The sequence below is a fragment of the Petaurus breviceps genome, unplaced genomic scaffold, assembly GCF_028583685.1.
Source record: "Petaurus breviceps papuanus isolate PSGF00001 unplaced genomic scaffold, PetGlider_PUasm1.0 189, whole genome shotgun sequence".
In the NCBI taxonomy this organism is placed as follows: domain Eukaryota; kingdom Metazoa; phylum Chordata; class Mammalia; order Diprotodontia; family Petauridae; genus Petaurus; species Petaurus breviceps.
Genome location: NW_027185809.1, coordinates 15,305,233 through 15,325,075, shown reverse-complemented (window position 1 = coordinate 15,325,075; position 19,843 = coordinate 15,305,233). Strand labels below are relative to the sequence as shown.

Here is a 19,843-nt window from a genome sequence, read left to right as displayed (position 1 = left end):
ACTTTAGGGATTTTAAAAGCCTGTTTGTAGACCACACTGGAGGAAGGGGCAAAATAGAAAGATAACAAAAAAGACCATAATCAATGTAACATCTGTATAAAGCAATGTGGTCCTTGTGGTGGAAGTGATATGAGACATAATTCATGGTGGACCTGCTGATGTAAAGCAGTGAAAATGAACCAGAACAGCACTAGAAACATCAGAATGTCATGGTAGATGTTGACACAGTCACCAGTCCTTGTCATGGTCAAGGCCATGTGCAGTAGGTAGCTAGGAGGGCTTGCAACCTGTCCCAGTGTTTAGGTCATGACTGAAATTTACCCTGTACCACTATCCATTCAGTGTTCTCCAGCCCAGTAGCCTTGACTTGCCTTCACTGTACACCACATGAAAGAAATACCAAGTATCTGTCCCTTTAGAGATCCTTGTGTGGCAGTGTGAGTGCTTAGATTGATTAGGTCTCTTACAGCTCTAAATCTGTGATGGCATGATAGTACGAATGTGCCTTTTTCTAGAGACTGGTAGTTATGCAGTGATAGTTTTACATCTTGTCAGTATTTAGGAAGCAAGATATCTTCCAGCACTAATACCCTTTGGTCTCTCAAGCCTTGCTTAGGAAGTAGTTGTCCATTGACTGTAAGCACTATACTGGCAACAGTATGGAATGTCTTATTTCAGATTATAATAATCAGGTGACTGCAGTGAGCCTGCCTGTACTGCTGCCTATTCCAGTATCCTTATTACTGTCTATTCCCCTGGGTTCTGTACCATGGCCCTTTTCATCAGGATCAATTAATAAATATTTAAGTGTGTAATATGTGCCAGGAACTGCTAAACATTAGAAAAATATGTTTAAAAAGCAAAAACAGAAAAAGGTCTCAACAAAGACCTCAAAAAGTTGATTCAGCCCTGTTTTTAGATAATCCCCAAATTATACAGCCTTTAAGGAAGACCTAGGCTTACCTGGGCTACTGGACCTAGACATTACAATCACTCCAAAAAGCAGTTATTAAAATTCAACAATTGACATTTTATATTTATCACAGATTATTAAAGCAATCTTTAAAAAAATTCTACAAATGGACTAAGTCTATGAGTGGCACTTTTGCTCTCATGAAATGATTTTTAAAGACCTAGAGGATATAGATACTATCTCTAATTGCTGAATCAGCAGACAACTTAATTTTCCTTATGCTAGTAATCCAGCTTTTCTTTTTCTTTTTTTTTTTTAAATAATATATAATATTATATAGGTTTTCTTGAAATGGAAATTTGTTGGGGGTTTTTTGGTGTAAGTGACTGAGTCAGTATTTGAAGCCAGGCATCCTAAACTTTATTTATTTATTTAGTATTTAATTTTTCCCCAGTTACATGTAAACAACAATTTTTAACATTTGTTTTTAAAACTTTTGAGTTCCCAGTTCTCTCCCTTCCTCCCTCTTCAACCCCCACTCCCCAATTGAGAAGGCAAGCAATTCCATATAGGTTATATATGTGTGGTCATACAAAATATATAATATAAAATAGTCATGTTGTGAAAGAAAAAAGATTTTTTAAAAAAACAAAAGTTGCTTAAATCTGTATTCAGATACCATCAGTTCTTTCTCTGCCCTCTCTTCTATCATTCCCTGCTCCTTACCCCCTTACTCTTTATTTTCCTGTAGGGTAAGATAGATTTCCATACCCAATTGAGTGTGTATGTTATTTCCTCCTTAAGTAATTTCTGATGAGAGTAAGGTTCACTCATTTCCTCTCACCTCCCAACTCTTCCCCTCCATTGTAAAAGCTTTTTCTTGCCTCTTTTATGTGAAATAATTTACCTCATTCTACCTCTCCCTTTCTCCTACCAGTATATCCCTGTCTCACTCCTTAATTTTGTTTTTTAGATATCATCTTTTCATATGCAACTCACCCTATGCCCTCTGTCTACATATATACATATATATATATACATATATATATATATATATATATTCCCTCCAACTACCCTAATAATGAGAAAGTTCTGATGAGTTACAAATATCATCTTTCCATGTAGGAATGTAAACACTTCAACTTTAATAAATTCCTTCTGATTTCTCTTCCTGTTTACCTTTTTATGTTTCTCTGAATATTATATTTGTTGGTTTTTTCTCAGAATACATTAAATGCCTCTACATCATTGAAAATCAATTTTTTCCCTTCAAATATTACACTCAGTTTTGCTGGGTAGGTGATTCTTCGTTTTAATCCTAGCTCCTTTGCCCTCCAGAAAATCATATTCCATACCTTCCTATCCCTTAAGGCAGAAGCTGCTTAAAGTCAGATCTAAATATTAGAAAAACAACAGTTGCTTGTGGGTAGGCCAAACCAACATAGTAAAAATGACAATTTTACCTAAATTAAATTATTTATTCAGTGCCGTACCAATCAAACTACTAAAAAATTATTTTATAGAGCTAGAAAAAAATAATAACAAAATTCATCTGGAAGAACAAAAGGTCTAGAATATCAAGGGAATTAATGAAAAGAAATGCAAGGGAAGGTTACCTAGCCATACCAGACCTAAAATTGTATTATAAAACAGCAGTCTGGGCGGCTAGGTGGAGCAGTGAATAGAGCACCGGCCCTGGAGTCAGGAGGACCTGAGTTCAAATCTGGCCTCAGACACTTAACAGAAAAAACTAGCCGTGTGACCTTGGGCAAGTCACTTAACTCCAATTCCTCTACCTTCCCCCTCCAAAAAAAAAGAAAATAAAATAAAACAGCAGTCATCAAACCTGCTTGGTACTGGCTAAGAAATAGAGTTGGTGGATCATTGGAGTGGGTTAGACATACAAGACACAGTAGTCATTGACTAGAGTAATCTACTGTTTGATAAACCCAAAGACTCCAGCTTCTGGGATAAGAATTCACTATCTGACAAAAACTGCAGAGAAAACTGGAAACTAGTATGGCAGAAACTAGGCATAGACCAACATCTTACACTGTATACCAAATTAAAGTCAAAATGTGTATGTGATTTAGATATAAAGGCTGATACTATAAGCAAACTAGGTGAGCAATAATTTACCTATCATTTATGGAGAATAGAAGAATTTATGACCAAATAAGAGATAGAGAACATTATGAAATACAGAATGAATAATTTTGATTCCAATTTAAATTGAAAAGTTTTTGCACACGCAAAGCCAATGCAACTGAGATTAGAAGGGAAGCAGAAAACTGGGAAAAAATTTTTATAACCAGTGTGTCTGATAAAGGCCTCATTTCTAAAATATATAGAGACCTGAGTTAAATTTATAAGAATACAAGTCATTCCTCAGTTGATAAATGGTCAAAGAACGGGCAATTTTCAGAGGAAGAAATTAAAGCTATCTGTAGTCATATGAAAAAATGCTCTAAATCACTACTGATAAGAGAAATGCAAATCAAAACAACTTTGAGGTGCCACATCACACCTATCAGATTGGCTAACATGATAAAACAGGAATATGAAAAATGCTAAGAGAAGATGTGAGAAAATTGGAACACTAATGCATTGTTGGTGGAGTTGTGAATTTATCCAACCATTCTGGAGAGAGAGCAATTTGGAACTATGCCCAAAGGGCTATAAAACACTGTATACCCTTTGACCCAGCAATACCACTTCTTGATCTGTATCCCAAGGAAATCATAAAAATGGGAAAAGTACCTACATGTACAAAGATGTTTATGGCAGCTCTTTTTGTGGTGGCCAGGAATTGGAAATTGAGAGGATGCCAATCAGTTGGGAAATGACTGGGCAAGTTGTGGTATATGAATATAATAGAATACTATTGTGGTGTAAGAAATGATGAAACAGGCAGACTTCAGAAAAACCTGGAGAGACCTGTGTGAATTGATGCTGAGTGAAGTGAGCAGAGTCAGGAGAACATGGTACATTGTAACAGCCACATGGTGCAACAGCTAACTTTGATAGACTTATCTCCTCTTAGCGATGCAAGGATCTAAGACAACTCAAAGGGACTCACAATAGAAAATGCTGCCCGCATCCAGAAAAAGAATTACGGAGGCTGAATGCAGATGGAAACACATTATCTGCTCTCTGTCTCTTTTCCTTTTTTGTTTGTTCTTTTTTCTCATGGTTTCTCCCATTAGTTCTATTTCTTTACAACATAACTTATGTGAAAATTGGTTTCATATGAATATATATGTAGAGCCTCTGTAAAATGCTACAGCGTCTTGGGGTGCTGGGAGGGGAGAGATGGGGAGAAAATTTGGAACTCAAAATGTTATAGAAGCGAATGTTGAAAACGAAAAATATATAAGTTAAGGAAAAAAAGAAACTGCTGAAGTAAAGAAAAAAACTGCTAAATATTGTATTATCCTGATTGTAGTTCCACAGTTCTTGAATTGTTTCTGTCTGCTTGCAACATTTTCTCCTTGACCTTGGAACTCTGGAATTTGACTATAATATTCTTGGTAGTTTTCATTTTTGGTTCTCTTTCAGGAGGTGATTGGTGGATTCTTTCAATTTCTATTTTACCCTCTAGTTCTAGAATATCAGGGCAGTTTTCCTTGACAATTTTTTGAAAGATGAAATATAGGCTCTTTTTTTGGTTATGGCTTTCAGACAATCCAGTAATTTTAAAATTCTCTTCCCTGGATCTATTTTCCAGGTCAGTGGTTTTTTCCAATGATATATTTCACAGTCTTCTATTTTTTTCATTCTTTTGGTTTTGTTTTACAATTTCTTGATTTCTTATAGAATCATTAGCTTCCATTTGCTCCATTCTAATTTTTAAGGCATTATTTTCTTCAGTGAGCTTTTGGACCTCCTTTTCCAGTTGGTCAATTCTGCTTTTTAAGGCATTCTTTTCCTTACTTGTTTTTTGGACTTCTTTTGTCATTTGGTTTAGTGTATCTTTTAAGGTGTTATTTTCTTCAGTATTTTTTTGTGTATCCTTAAGCAAGCTGTCGAGTCATTTTTCATGATTTTCTTGCATTACTCTCATTTCTCTTCCCAATTTTTCGTCTCCTTCTCTTACTTGATTTTCAAAATCTTTTTGAGTTCCTCCATGGCCTGAGACCAATTCATATTTTTCTTGGAGGCTTTGGATGTAGGAGCTTTGACTTTGTCTTCTTCTGAGTATATGTTTTGATCTTCTGGTCACCAAAGTAAGTTTCTATAGGCTGAATTTTTTCCACTGTTAGCTCATTTTCCCAGCCAGTTACTTGAGTTTTTAACTCTTTGTTAAGGTAGGGCTCTGTTTCCCATTGTGGAGGGCGTACTGTCCCAAGCTTCAGGGGATTTGTGCAGCTCTTTTCAGAGATGCTTCTATGGACTTGTAGGTTTTCAGTTCTTCCCAGGTTGTATGATCTAGGAAGAGGTCTGTGCTCATCTCCTGGCCTGTGCTCTGGTCTGTGAGTGGCCACAGGCACTCTTTTCTGGCCTGGAGCTGTGAGGAAGGTCTTCCCTCTCCACTGCGACCACAAGCTTCGCTATGTTAGTGTTTCTCCTTGTACTGGAACTGCTACCTAGGACTGCAACCGAGATCCAGGTATAGGTATAGCAACAGAATATTGCCTCAGACCCCTGTTTTCTCCTTTTGACCAGTCGTTCATTACCCTGTCTATGGACTGAGAGCTCTGAAAGGAGCTGCTGCCATTGCCGCTGCCCCAGGGCTGTGCTGGAGCTGGACTGTGCCACTCTCTCATCCGAGTCTGACAGACTTTTCCACTGCCCTTCCAAGTTGTCTTTGGTGTTTGTGGGTTGAGAAGTCTGGAAACTGCCACAGCTGCTAGTGATTCAGTCCCCTGAGTCCTGCTCCATATTTACTGGTCTATACTGGTACTACCTGTGCTGCACTGCATTCTTCTCTTAGCCTGGTGCAACAGACCTTTCCTGTTGACCTTCTAGGTTGTCTTGGGCTGGAAATTTGTTTCACTCTGTCTTTTTGTGGGTTCTGCTGCTCCAGAATTTGTTTATAGAGTCATTTTTTACAGGTGTTTGGAGGGGTTTGGGGAAAGACCAAGCGAGTCCCTGTCTTTACTCCTCCATCTTGGCTCCATAATCCAGCTTTTCTAAGACAACAGGTAGAAAAGGTTAGCTTTGGCCATGCCTTTTTTCTCCCTGTCAGTCTCCCTATGTACTCACTGCGCCCATCCCACCTGGTGGGGGTCTCCTTGTCCAATTTGAGATGATTTATGGTATACCTCCTGGAGCATGGCTTCACCCAGAATTCCTTTACTCTGTGTTGTCCTTCCTCTCAATTTCTGGGCCAGGCCTGACTCAGAGTCCCATGGTTCATGTTTAAGATTGGAACAAAATGAAACACATATAGACCACATAATATATTTTTTAAGGAAATTTAATTAACCTTAATGGAAAGGATATTCAGCACATATACATCTTCATTTCATAGCTCACATCTCCATATGGATACATGTGTAGTCAGGTGTTTTGACTTGTATGGCAGCAGGGAGTCCATTATAACAACAGAGCTGACTGCTTTTGCATGGGGCATTTTATGCCCTGGGAGATCGAGAAGATACATGAATAACTTGAACTTTAGTACCCCAGGCCAATTAAGTCTTGAGATGGTTTAGTTGCCTTTTTAAGGAAAATCTAGTCTAGATAGTAGGAACTTTCCAGTCCTACATATTAATCCTACTACACTTAACAATTACAGAATGGAAAATCCTACATTTATTTTAGCAGACTCTAGCTATGTCACTCATAGCTTTAAATTTTATCATGTAATACAAAAATAACTTTGCATTGGTTATAATAGTAGTAAAGTAGGGCTATTAAGTTCAGTGTTCTACGTGGAGATTTTCTAGACCCTGAAGGCTTACTTAAAAAAACAAAACAAAACAAAACTAAGGTTTCCTCTTGGATGTCATAAAGATGTTCTGACTTCATATTTCCAAGGCTTAATCTGCCTTAACCTTATGTAGTATATATCAGTCCTATAGGATTTCATTCACCAAGGCTTAATTTGCCTTAACCTTATGTGGTATATATCAGTCCTATAGGATTTCATTCAATCAGTCAATAAGCAGTTGACTCTGTGCTAAGTGCTGGAGATACAAATAGAAAAATAAACAAGCCCTGATCTCAAGGAGTTCATATCCTTTTAGGGGAGATAACATGTTCAAGGATAAGAATATACAAAGTATCAGGTTCTTTGGGTGTGAAGCATTTGCTGCTGGGGTGTTGTTTAGTATGGCCTTCATATAGGGGGAGACATGAGTTAAGCTTTGATGGAAACCGTACAGCAGAAAGCCTGCTGAATTTGTAGTAAAAGTTAGAGATAAGAAAAGAATGTATTTCAAGCATGGGGTTCAGCCTATACAGAGGCAGAAATGAAAGGTGGAATGTTATGCATGCAGAGCAGCAAGAAAATAGTTTGGTTGGACTGAAGACTGCTCAAAAGGGAATAACGTATAATTTTGGAAAGGGACTTTGGAGCCATGTTTTGAAGGGTTTTAAATCCCAGACGGAGAAATTCATAATTTGTTCCTAATGCAATAGTTCTGGTGAGAGATGATAAGGTCCTGAAGTAGGATTATCTGTGGTGTGAATGGAAAAAAGGGAAGAGATATCAGAGATGTGGAAGTAGAATTCACAGGACTTGGTGACTGTCAGTGCAGAGAAAAGTGCAGAGTGAAAAGTTGAGGATAACTCTGAAATTGTGAATTGGAGTAACTGGGAGGATGATAGTATCCTCAATAGAAAAGAAATCAGAAAGAAGGTAGGGTTGTCAGGAAAGAAGATCATTTCAGTTTTACATCTCTTGAGTCTGAGATTTCTTTGGAACGTCCAGTTGTTATTATCAGGCATTTGTTGACATGGGAGTGGAGTTCAGGATGGAATTGAAGGCTAATATTTAATAGTCTATAATTTCCCATAGTCTTAATTCATCACTAATAACCTCTGTTTTTAATGAGTTTAGTTAACTTTCATCCATCCCCCTCCTACCCATTCTCCTACTATTTTATTTTTCTTTTTAGGTTAATATATTTTGGTGGTTATGGATGTAGGAAACACAATGAACTCCAAGACTGTTTTGATGTTCATGATGCATCTTGGGTAAGAAATTTTATTCTCTGTATTTTTTACTCGTTTTAAGAGGAGTCTTACTGTATTCAGAAACAGTGGGCTTTCTTTTCTTTCCTGGGAACTCACAATATACATTCTAGACAGTAAGAGTTTTTCCTGGGAGCTAGATTTAAATATGACAATGGCTGATTTGCATCTGCCTGCAAAGCACTTTTGTTTTTATTGCTTCAAAAGCTATTCAAAGACATTGCTGCTAAGCAGAGAGATGGTAGCGGTACCACAACTAAAAGAATCTTCTCACATATAACCCTTATGCAGATGTAGGCCTCTTTAGCCCTTAGATTTACTCATGAGCCAGAATGACTCCTTCTTAGTATCTGAGGGACATGAAGATGCAAGAGGAATCATCCCCTTCCCCTGGAGCAAGGGAATCATCTTTAAATCCATCATTATTTATGAGACAAAATTTTAGGGTTTACTGATTTTAAAAATTAATATCATGGCTTTTAATTTAAAGGATTTTAATTCCTCATTGTTTGAATCTAAATATATTTCTTCTTCTTCAGTGAGATCACTAGGGGTTTTTTTTCTCTCACTTAGCAGAACTAGTGAACATCTCTTAAAATTTCTGAAGCCGGAGTGTTTCCTTAGATACTTTTGCTTAGTTTGTTTGTAATTTTCAGAGTATGGAGTTGACTTCTCTGTCATTAATCTAAGGGCCTATGCAACACAATAGGGCAGTATGGCTAAAAATACTGATGTACTATTAAGTTGCATTAAGAGAAGTGTGGTGTCTAGGAACAGGGTGATAATATCCGTGTAGCAATGATCAGACTATATCTGGAGTATTGTGTTCTGTTCTGGGCACCACATTTTGCTTTATCAAAGTTTTGTTGATACTTTTTGTTTTTCTGCATCACAGTAATTTCCTAATATACTGTCCCCCAGTCCCAAATCCTCCCTTGTAACAGAAACAGTTAAACAAAATTGACCTACTGAGAAACCATGCCTACAGAAAATGTAAGATTCCATACCATAGTCTCTCTGCCCCTGCACCCAGTCACCCTCCCCATGACTCCCCCCTGTCTTCTGAGGGAGGGGAATTGTGTTTCATCCTTTCTTCTTTGGGGACAAGGCTGGTCATTGCAGTCAGTTAGAATTAGCCTCCTTTTTTAGTCTTGTTTTCATTTACATTCTTGTAGTCATGGTATATGTTTTCCAGGTTAACGTTTTCTTTACATGAATATCAGTTGATACAAATCTTAACATATTACTCCAAATTCTCTATATTTATGGCCCAATAATATTGCATTACATTTTCATACAATAACAGTTTGTTCAGCCATTTCTCAATTGATAGGTTCCCACTTTATTTCCAGTTTTTTGCTTCCAAAAAGAATGGGGCTATGAATATTTAATACAGAGTCACAGAGGATGAATGGTTTAGTGACTTATTTCGCATAATTCCAAATTGTTTTCCAGAACGGTTCGACCAATTCACAGCTCCACCAACAATGTATTAGTGTGTCTGAGGCACCCAGGCTGTGGGAAGACATTTTAGGAAGGACATTGATAAGCTGGAGGGCGACCAGGCTGGTGAAGGCCCTCAAGGTCATGCCCTATGAGGATCAGTTGAAGGAGCTGGGGATGTTTAGCCCGGAGAAGAGACGACTTAGGGGGCGCATGATAGCTGGCAGCGTGTGTAGCAGAAAGAGTTGTGGATTTGGAGTCAGAGCACTGGGTCCAAACCCCAGCCGGGATGCTCGCTAGGGTGTGACCTTGGGCAAGTCACTTACTTTCTCTGGGCCCAAGTTTCCTCATCTGTAAAATAAGGAAGTTGGACCATGCAGTCTCTACGGTCACTTCCAGCTCTAAATCCAATCATCCTATAAATGTTTGGAGGATTGTCATGTGGAAAGACTTATTTTGCTTGTCTAGTAGGAACAGCGGGTGGACATTGAAAAGAGTTGTTTAGTCATGATGTTTAAAAAAAAACCCAAAACTTCCTCAAGTTTAGAGCAACCCAAAAGTCGAATGGTTGGCTTTGAGAGGTAGTGGACTTTCCCTCACTGTAGGTGTTTAAGCAGGGCTGGATGAACATTTGGGTATATTGTAGAGGGTATTCTTGATTAGATACAGGTCTTATTAGATGGCCTCTGAGGTCCCTTCCTACTGAGATTTTATGATCCTGTTCTTATTTTGGCAAAATTCATCAGATAAATTTTAGATTCTCTATATCCTTTTCTTTGGGGAGACTTGATCTAGACAGTTCACTTAGTAGCCTCTTCCAAACTGAAAAAAAGGCAGTTGAATAAATAAGACATTAAAAAGTCCATTTTTATATAATGCCCTTCTAAGTTTTAAAAATTTATTAGTCATTGGTTTTATGACCATAATAATAATGATTTGATTATTTATATTTTGTCATATATTCGTAATTTTAAGGGTAGTATAAGAAGTAAACTATTATTTACTTTTTTTTTTATTTAGGAAGGACAGATATTCTGGGGTTGGCATAACGATGTCCATGTTTTCGATACAAACACAAAGACTTGGTTTCAACCAGAAATTAAAGTGAGTAAAATCAACTTTAATTTTATATTCAATAGCTTTGTTTATATCCATTATTTATTTTCTATTCAATAGTAACAATTCATCAAATCTCATTTTCTAATGGATAATTTTGATCTTAGTTATTGGGTTGTCATTAGTACAAAGTTGTTTGCCCGAGTACCTTTGTCAGTAGTGTGGAACAAATTCTTTCACAGATGGGTTTAAATTTTTTTTTGAAGAAAAGATTTTTAAAGAAGTTTCATCATCTTTTCTTGCCCTTTGATTATAGTGGTACTTCAGTTTACCAGAATTCTAAAAACAATAATACAATATAATATGATATGATATAATAAAATCCATTAAAAAAACAAACTCAAGTCATTCAAAGCAGATCTGTAAACATTCATTGTAAGAAATGACCAAAGTACTTTTGAGTACACTTTCCATTTGTCTTTTCCAATTGAAGGTGAAACAATCTTTGTACTTTGCCTTTTCACATTTTGGTGGTTTATTTTAGGTGAGACTCTTAGTGCCCTTTTTACTTTTTTTCCTTGACTCTACCCTATTATCAAAATGTGAAAATTCATCAGTCCTTACATTTTTTTACACTTTTTTTTTTGGAGGAGGGAAGGCAGGGCAAATGGGGTTAAGTGACTTGCCCAAGGTCACATGGTTAATAAGTGTTAAGTGTATGAGGTCGGAATTGAACTCGGGTCCTCCTGACTCCAGGGCCACTCACTGTGCCTCCTAACTGCCCCAGTCCTTATATTTTTAATGAATTTCTATTTAATATGAATTCCCTTCAGTATGTTGCCTCAACTAGTTACTTTTATTGAAGGACTTGTTTTTAATTATGGAATGAAAGTCCAATTTCAGGCATTAGTGAGCAGGTAAGGGGAAATTAGGCGAAGGAAGGGCTGCTAGAAAGCAGTATGATGCTAAAGTCCCTCTTTGGAGTTGTTGGAGATGGAAGGAGTCTGTGTTCTTTGTAATTGCCTTTTCAGACCTGGCAGCCAACCCACCTTAGAAATCAGGAGATTTCTTCCTGTGAGGCCAATTCTTTTCTTCCTTACCTAAACACAGGTTAGGATTTTTCTAAATTCCTCCCTATACTTTGTCCCAGTACTTTCAGGTACATATTTAATATAACTTTAGTTTAAATAATGTTTAATGGGGATTTTTGCCATTATCCATCTTATCTGATGGTAGACCTCTATACCACCTGCATCATTCTTATCTTTGGCAACAAAGTACATGACCTTTTAAAAAAGTATGTTACTAGAACACGTTTTTCATTAATAAAGGTATTCTATTAACACCATTATTTTAAAATAAAGTCATAAGTATCATGTCAAGAAACATCTGAAATAGTAATATCTTAATTTATAGCTACTTGAACTGCAGAGTGAAAAATTCTGAAATTCATGTAGGATTGAAAAGCTTAGAGTTATGGTAATGAACGTAGAAACATAAATCACCCATCCCAGGGGTAGTCTATGACTCAGCCAGAGAGCTAGTTGTTGTTAAAACTGTAAGAAAAATGTATGTAAGTTTTTCTGAAAAGTACTAGGCAAAAATTGTAAAGCAAGAAAATTTTCTATTACTTTTTTTCCCTGTTAGCCTCATTTCCTCTGGCAAAACCTATCCTTAGGGTGAAAGTTGGTTCACAAGTATTAAGGTATTACCCTTTCCTGGTGGTATTATACTTTTAATCAAAAACAAATCCTCTCTTTGACTAAGCCAGAGGATTTTCAGGCATCCTTCCTTTCCTAAGGACAACTCTTTACATTGATTTGGCTCTGAAAATCCTCATATATCTTTAGTGAAATTAGTTAGTCAGTATTTTGCCATTCATAAGCCAAAATGACCGATGAGGACAAATAAATCTTTAATATGAGGAGAAAAGAGAGACTGCCTTTATATATAATTAGTACTTTTTTAACTACTGTGTATTTTTGTCTACTCATTTACATGAATCACTTTTATCAATCTTTTTTATGACATGTAAAGTAATTGTATAGCTGTTAATTATGATTTGTAACACAGTTTCAAAGTTTTTTGTTCATTCAAGGCTAAAATTTCAGATGTTCTATTTATATACTTTACAGAATGGAATTCCACCACAGCCTCGAGCAGCTCACACATGTGCAGTACTTGGAAATAAGGGCTATATTTTTGGAGGACGAGTATTGGTTAGTGTATTTTCTCTTTTATTTTTTTTATTATTATTATTACATCATATAGTATTTTTTTTTCATTTTTCAAATGCTTTATTAACTTCTGATTTACATCATTCATTTCCACCAAATTTTGAGTTACAAATTTTCTCCCCATTTTTCCCCTACCCACCGCCCCAAAATAGCAGTCCCACAGGATATCCCCTCCTCCAATCTGCTCTTTCCTATATTTTCTCCCGTACCCCTTTAGACTTTTCCAGTAGGGCGTGGTGGATCTTTATGCCCCAGTGCCTGTATATCTTATTTCCCAATAACATGTAAAATAGTATTAATAATAGTGTATGTGTATATATATATATGTATATGTATATATTTAAACATTTCATTTTAAAACTTTGAATTCCAGACTCATTCCCTTGCTCCCTTATCACCCACCCTTAATGGGAAGATAAGCAGTTCAGTATAGGTTGTACATGTGTAGTTAATGCAAAACAATAACATAGTAGATATATTGTAAAAGACTGACTATACTTCCCTCCCTCCTATCCCACCTCCCACTTGTTCTATTCTCTACTTTGATCCCATCCCTTTTCAAAAGTGGGTGCTTCCAACTTCCCTCCCCCCAGCCTGCCCTCCCTTCCATCATCCCCCCTCTAATCCCCTTCCCCTCTACTCTCCTGTAGGGTGAGATACCCTATTTAGGGTGTATTTGATTCCCTCCCTGAGCCAAATTCAATGAGAATAAGGTTGACCCATTTTCTTTTGCCTTTCTATTCTTCCCCTCCATTGTAACCATTTTCCCTTGCCTATTCTTTATAAGATAGTTTACCCCATTCTGTCTCTCCCCATCTCCTCTCATTATATTCCTCTCTCACCTCTTAATTTCACCTTTTAAGTATCATCCCTTCCCGTTAAATTGGTCCTGTGCCGTCTGTGTATACCTGTAAACATATATACACACATTCACATATGTATTCATATGCCCATATACCCTCATATATAAACATACATATATTTCTATTCTGTTCAACTATTTTCATACTGACGAAAGTTTCATCAGTTACAATTATCGTTTTTCCATGTAGGAATGTTAATAGTTCAACTTTGATAAGTTCCTTATGATTTCTTGTCCCTGTTTACCTTCTCATGCTTCTCTTGCTTCTTGTATCTGAATGTCATATTTTCTATTCAACTCTGGTTTTTTCATCAAGAATGCTTGAAAGTCCTCTATTCCACTGAATGACCATATTTTCCCCTGAAACATGATACTCAGTTTTTCTGGGTAGGTGATTCATGGTTTTAATCCCAGCTCCTTTGACCTCTGGAATATTATATTCCAAGCCCTTCGATCCCTCAGTGTAGAAGCTGCCAGGTCCTGGGTTATCCTGATTGTGTTTCCACAGTATTCAAATTGTTTCTTCCTTGCTGCTTGCAATATTCTCTCCTTAATCTGGGAATTCTGGAACCTGGCTATAATATTCCTAGGAGTTTTCTTTTTGGGATATTTTTCAGAAGGTGATTGGTGGATTCTTTCAACCTCTATTTTGCCCTCTGGTTCTAAAATATCAGGGCAGTTTTCTTTGAGAACTTCCTGGAGGATGTTTTCTAGGTTCTTACTTTGGTCATGGCTTTCAGGTAGTCCAATAATTTTTAAATTATCTCTCCTGGATCTATTTTCCTGGTCAGTGGTTATTCCCATGAGATATTTCATATTAATAGCCTTGTATTCTTTCATTTGTTTGGATCTGTTTAACAGCAACTTGATTTCTCATAAAGTCATTAGCTTCGGGGCGGCCAGGTAGCACAGCGAGTAAGAGCACTGGCTCCAGTGTTGAGAAGACCTGGAGATCGAATCCCAGGCTCAGACACTTAGCACCCACCCAGAAACACCTGGCCGTGTAACCTTGAGCAAGTTACTTAACCCCAATTGCTTAGGGGTGGCCAAGTGGCTCAGCGAGTAAGAGCACCGGCTCCAGTGTCGGGATGACCTGGATCAAATCCGGGCTCGGATACTCAGCACCACACCCAGAAATAACTGGCCGTGTAACCTTGAGCAAGTTACTTAACCCTGATTGCTCTAAAAAAAAAATAAATAAAGTCATTAGCGTCCATTTGCTCCATTCTGATTCTGAAGCAATGATTCTCCTCATTGAGCTTTTGAGATTCTTTTTCCATCTGGCAAGTTTGGCTTTTTAAGGCATTCTTCTCCTCATTGCCTTTTTGAGCCTCTTTTGCCATTTGAGTTAGTCTATTTTTTAAGGTATTATTTTCCTCAGTCAGGCTGTTGTCTCTTATTTCGTAATTTTCTTGCATTGTTCTCATTTCTCTTACCAATTTTTCCTCCCCTTCTCTTATCTGTTTCTTAAGGTTCTCTATGGCCTGTAACCAGCTCGTATTTTCCTTTGAAGCTTTTGGTGCAGGAGTTCTGACTTCACTGTCTTCCTCCTGTTCCATTCTTTGCTCCTTTTTGTCCCCAAAAGAGGAGTCTAATGTTTCAATCTTCTGTCTGCTTTGTTTCCTTTGCCTGGTCATGTCTCCCCTCAGTCACTTGACCCCTGGGCTTTTTGCCACAGTAGGACTCTGCCACCAGACAGGGGAGCTTTCGTCCCAAACGCTAGAGTTTTCTCAGCTGCTGGAGGTATTAGATGGGTGCCCTCTCTGAGGCCTCCACATGCTCTGGCAAGCCGGATACACATCCCAGGACCTCCACCCTAGACTGCAATCCAAATCCAAGCAGGTTAAAGCAAGAGCAATTATCCCTCAGACTGGTCGCTTGGTCCCCCTAACACTCTGCAGGCCAGGAGCTGAAGCTGCCACGTGGCACTAGTTGGCTGTGCCTGCGTATCAGTGGCTTCTCACCCTAGGGGCAAAAGCTGACGCACTCCCACTTACTGCGTAGCAAAGTCCAGACTGCACTGACCTCTCACTTTTTCCTTCGCATCTATGTGTTGATAATTCTGGAAACGGCCACAGCTGCTGGTGATCTGGAGTCCTTCCTGCTGATGGCTGGTCATACCTGCCCTGGGGCTAAAACCTCTGGCTCACATGGGCCTGGGCTCAGCTCCCAGACCGCTGAGCTGGCCGATTCCTGCAGCCTGCCAGGCTGTCCTCAGTGGGAGGTTAGCTTCTCTGTGTCATTTTGTGGGTTCTGTAGCTCCAAAGTTTGTTCAAAGTCCCCTTTTTACATTGATTGGGGAAGGTGGAAATTGGAGCCGCTTGGAGGTCATACTTCTACTCCGCCATCTTGACTCTGCCCTAGTTAGTGTATTTTCAATGAAAAAGGTGGTTTTGGTATATGAGGATCTTCATAGTTTGCACTTTCCTCTAGCCAAAGTGATGAAAATTACATATTTTAAAAAAATTTAGATATAAAAGTGGCGCGTGTGTGTGTACATTCTTGATTTTTTAAGGGAGGGAAATTTTATTTTCATATTTAAAACACTTGTCAGTATATTCTTTCTCAGGTGTAATCTTAATTGTTTATACTTTAAGTCCAGTTCTTTTTCTGTCTTAATTTACCTGCATCTTATATTTAATATTATTAATGTTAGCTCTATTTCCAGTTTTATATTGTTGTGGAATTTAACCATAGCCCATTTTAAATTAACTGATTCTTTCATAGAACCTAAAAGGGAATCACAGATTATATATATGCTCTTAAGCACATATATCTTTATACACACATATGTATATATACACTCATATATGTCACACTTTAACGTTTCTAAATGCTTTCCTTATAATGATATGAGTATTGGTAATACAAATATTTAGAAAATACATGGTGTAGTTCACCTAATTTAATTTAATTTTATTTTAGCAAACTAGGATGAATGATTTGCACTGTCTGAACTTAGATACTTGGACTTGGTCTGGAAGGTAAGTTTGAAATAACAATATGACAATTTGAAATTTTTTATTTTTACTAAGAAAAACAATAGGGGGCTTTTACTGGAGGTGAAGGGGAATAGTTGGAGTTTTATTGCTCAGTTTAAACTGATAACAAAATGGAATGGAATAGAAAAGTATTTATTGTGCTCTTATTATGTGACAAGCACTGGGGGCACAAATAGAAATTTGATATGATCCCTGCTCTCAAGTAGCTCCCATTTTAATTGAGTGTGAAAATACATAAAGGACGGCTCGATTTAATGGAAAATAGAAAGTACTTAGTTTCTGGCAGACAAAGCCTTGAGGACCTTAGGAAGTAATAGCAGATGAGATGATCTCTGAACTAGAAGATAGTGCATCCAAGAGTCAGAGTAGAGTGGGGCTGTGGGATACTTCCAGAAGAGGCAGGTTTGGGGTACTCAATATCCACCTCAGAATGGGTATCCAGCACCTGGTGAAAACTGGACAATGGGAGTTAGATTGGGGGAAGATCTGTGGCTCCAATTGCCAATTGGGAAAGATTAAGGAAAGGCAGAGTTTGGAAGGCTAGGTTTTGCACACAACCAATAACATGTTAAAAGATGTTGAGATATATTTAGCTGCCCATGTTAATTAAATATGAAGCATGTAATTTAAAAATACATGTAACTCCCTAAATCACTTTTATATTTGATTTGGCTTTCGTTCCATCAACATGTGTATATATATGTGTATTTGTGTGCGTATAATATATAGACAGAGATAAGTATTCAACCTGTGATTCTACTGTTGCTTGCTGTACAGGTAACCAACTCAATCTGCCTTCCGAAGATGAACCTAGCTAAGGCCCATCTCCTGTAGATCAGTGGCTACTAGATGACAAATTCTTTGACTGTGCTGGAAGGTCTGGAATTCCCCTGCTTGGGGAATCCTGCATCTTCCCCCACAAACAGTGGGACAAGTTTGATACCAAAGGAAGAGGCCAAGTAGCTCCAGATTGATTGTAGTTAGTAGTTTAATCAGTTGGGTTACTTATACTGGGGGCCAGTATGATGGATCCCTGCCAGGAGTTCAGACAATCAGCAGTCTGGGATGGTAGCCAGACCAGTGGTGGATCCCTGCAAAAGAGCTGCCAAAATCCCTGTGGTAAATTATAGAAAACAGGAGAAGGGAGAAGGAATGAGAGAGCACAGTACTACTGGTTGGTGGGTATTTTTGGTTCTCTGCATAGTAATGAGCTTGGACATTAAGCCAATGTTATACCCAAACATAGCTTTGTGTATTGATCATGTATTAGTTATGATATTCTTGTTATCATATGTCATAGTATCTGAGTTTTGACTCAGTGTCTAAATTATGATTCAGTATCTAAGTTGTGATTTTTTAACAGGTCACCATGTTTTGACTTCCACCTTTCACAGAGTTTAAGTTTTGGTGGCTTTTCACTTATTTAAGTATTTTATGACTTTTCCCCAACTGGGACCCCACAGTGGCAAAAAAAAAAAAAAAGAGAGAGAAACAAAGAAATACCAAATGGTCTTTAGTCACTTCTGCTTCATCAGTGACAGTGACAACATTTATTTAACTGTCCACTGACCACTGAGTTGAAATACTGCTGAAAGATCTAACCTACATTTACATTGACAACATTGTCATTATGTTCTAGTGAGAATTACACATACTGTCCAATACAGTGGTGTTTATTGAGTAACTGTTGTACACAGGGCTCTTGGCTAGGTACTAGGAATACAAAAACAAAGCAAAAACACTATCCCTGCACTTAGATAAGCATATAAATAATAATTTGGGGAGGAGTAGAGAGCACTCATAACTTGGAAAATCTTTATGTAGGAGAAGGCACAGAAGCGCAGTCTTGAAGGAGATTAAGAATTCTAATATGCAGGGATGAGGAGGAATTACATTCTGGGCATAGGGGACATACTTTAAATGAAACCTGCAGTTAGGTAGTGAAGTAGATAGAGCAAGGGGCCTAGGATCAAGAAGACCTGAATTCAAATGTGACCTCTGACACTTACTAACTGTGTGACCCTGGCCAAATCACTTAACCCTGTTTCCATTTGTAAAACAAATTGGAGAAGGAAGTAGCAAATTACTCCAGTATATTTGCCAAAAAAAACCCCAACTGGGGTCATGAAGAATTGGACATGACTAAAACACAACAATCTACTGACTCCTTTTCTGCTACCTACAATATTTATTCACCTCTATTCTTAAAAACCTTCATTTGATCCTACCATTCTCACTACCAGTCATCCTGCATTTTTCTTCCACTTCATAAAGAATGCACTGTTTCCCGTTTCATTCTTTTCTAAACTCATATATTGATAAATTTTGACAATTTCTCCCCGCTTCTTTTTTTTTTCTTTAAAAATTTTTTGTTATATGGCATGGCTGTCTGGGTTTGGGGAGGGGAAAAGATACTGAGAGAAATTGTGGAGAGGTAAAAAAAGATCAATAAAAATTTTTTTGAAAAGGAATATAGTATAGGTAATCTTAGGAAAATATACTAGGACCAATAGACCATTTTAGAACAATAAACACTTGGAGAAATATAATTATACTAAAATAAGGCAGAAGTGGTTATATGAGTAGACAAACATGAGTTTGAAAAGTTTTGACACTTATGTCTGTGACTCATGAAGAGGTAATAGAGATTTAGAGCATTTTGGAAATTTTCATATCTAGTTAGAATATTTCAAAGAAATAGTGACTTTAACAAAATTACAAGATAATTCAAGCCCTTTCTTTTGGTTAATATGATTAAAGCACTGTCCTTAATTTTTTCCCTTTCAATATAGAATTCATACTAATGGAGAAAAACCAAAACATCGGTCTTGGCATACTTTGACACCAATTGCTGATGATCAGCTTTTTCTGTTTGGTGGATTAAGTGCAGAGAATATTCCTCTAAGTGAGTAAAAATGCTGGTTGGTCCCCAGTTGCCATTTTACTACTTCCCCTGTAACTTTTAGTTGTTATCAGTTCTTCTTTTTCTCTTTTGTACCTATTCTCTATGATCTCTTCCAAAATTTTTTTCACATTTTCAGTTATTTTTTTCCCCACATACGTGATGGCCATTAAATTTTAGATGTAGAAAGCATTTTGTAGTAATACACTGTAGCGGCAAGCACCCCAAGCGTCCTCAGGGTTTGCTGCCACCACAGGTTCTTGGATCTGCTTTGATAAAGGAAAGCAA

The 19,843-nt window shown here is 37.5% G+C and overlaps 1 protein-coding gene across 4 annotated transcripts in view; it reads left to right on the top strand.

Annotated features, from left to right (window-relative positions):
- The window catches only part of KLHDC1 (kelch domain containing 1), a 52,981-nt gene that overhangs the window by 10,109 nt on the left and 23,029 nt on the right, over positions 1 to 19,843 (top strand). For all 4 annotated transcript variants that reach the window (XR_011169023.1, XM_069091969.1, XM_069091970.1 and 1 more), the window contains exons 5-9: positions 7,978 to 8,056; positions 10,517 to 10,600; positions 12,688 to 12,771; positions 16,577 to 16,635; positions 19,446 to 19,558. Coding sequence is in view for 3 of the 4 variants with exons in the window: in XM_069091969.1 (XP_068948070.1) it covers positions 7,978 to 8,056; positions 10,517 to 10,600; positions 12,688 to 12,771; positions 16,577 to 16,635; positions 19,446 to 19,558 (419 nt within the window). In the remaining variant the exon portion in view is untranslated. The remainder of the gene's footprint in view (positions 1 to 7,977; positions 8,057 to 10,516; positions 10,601 to 12,687; positions 12,772 to 16,576; positions 16,636 to 19,445; positions 19,559 to 19,843) is intronic.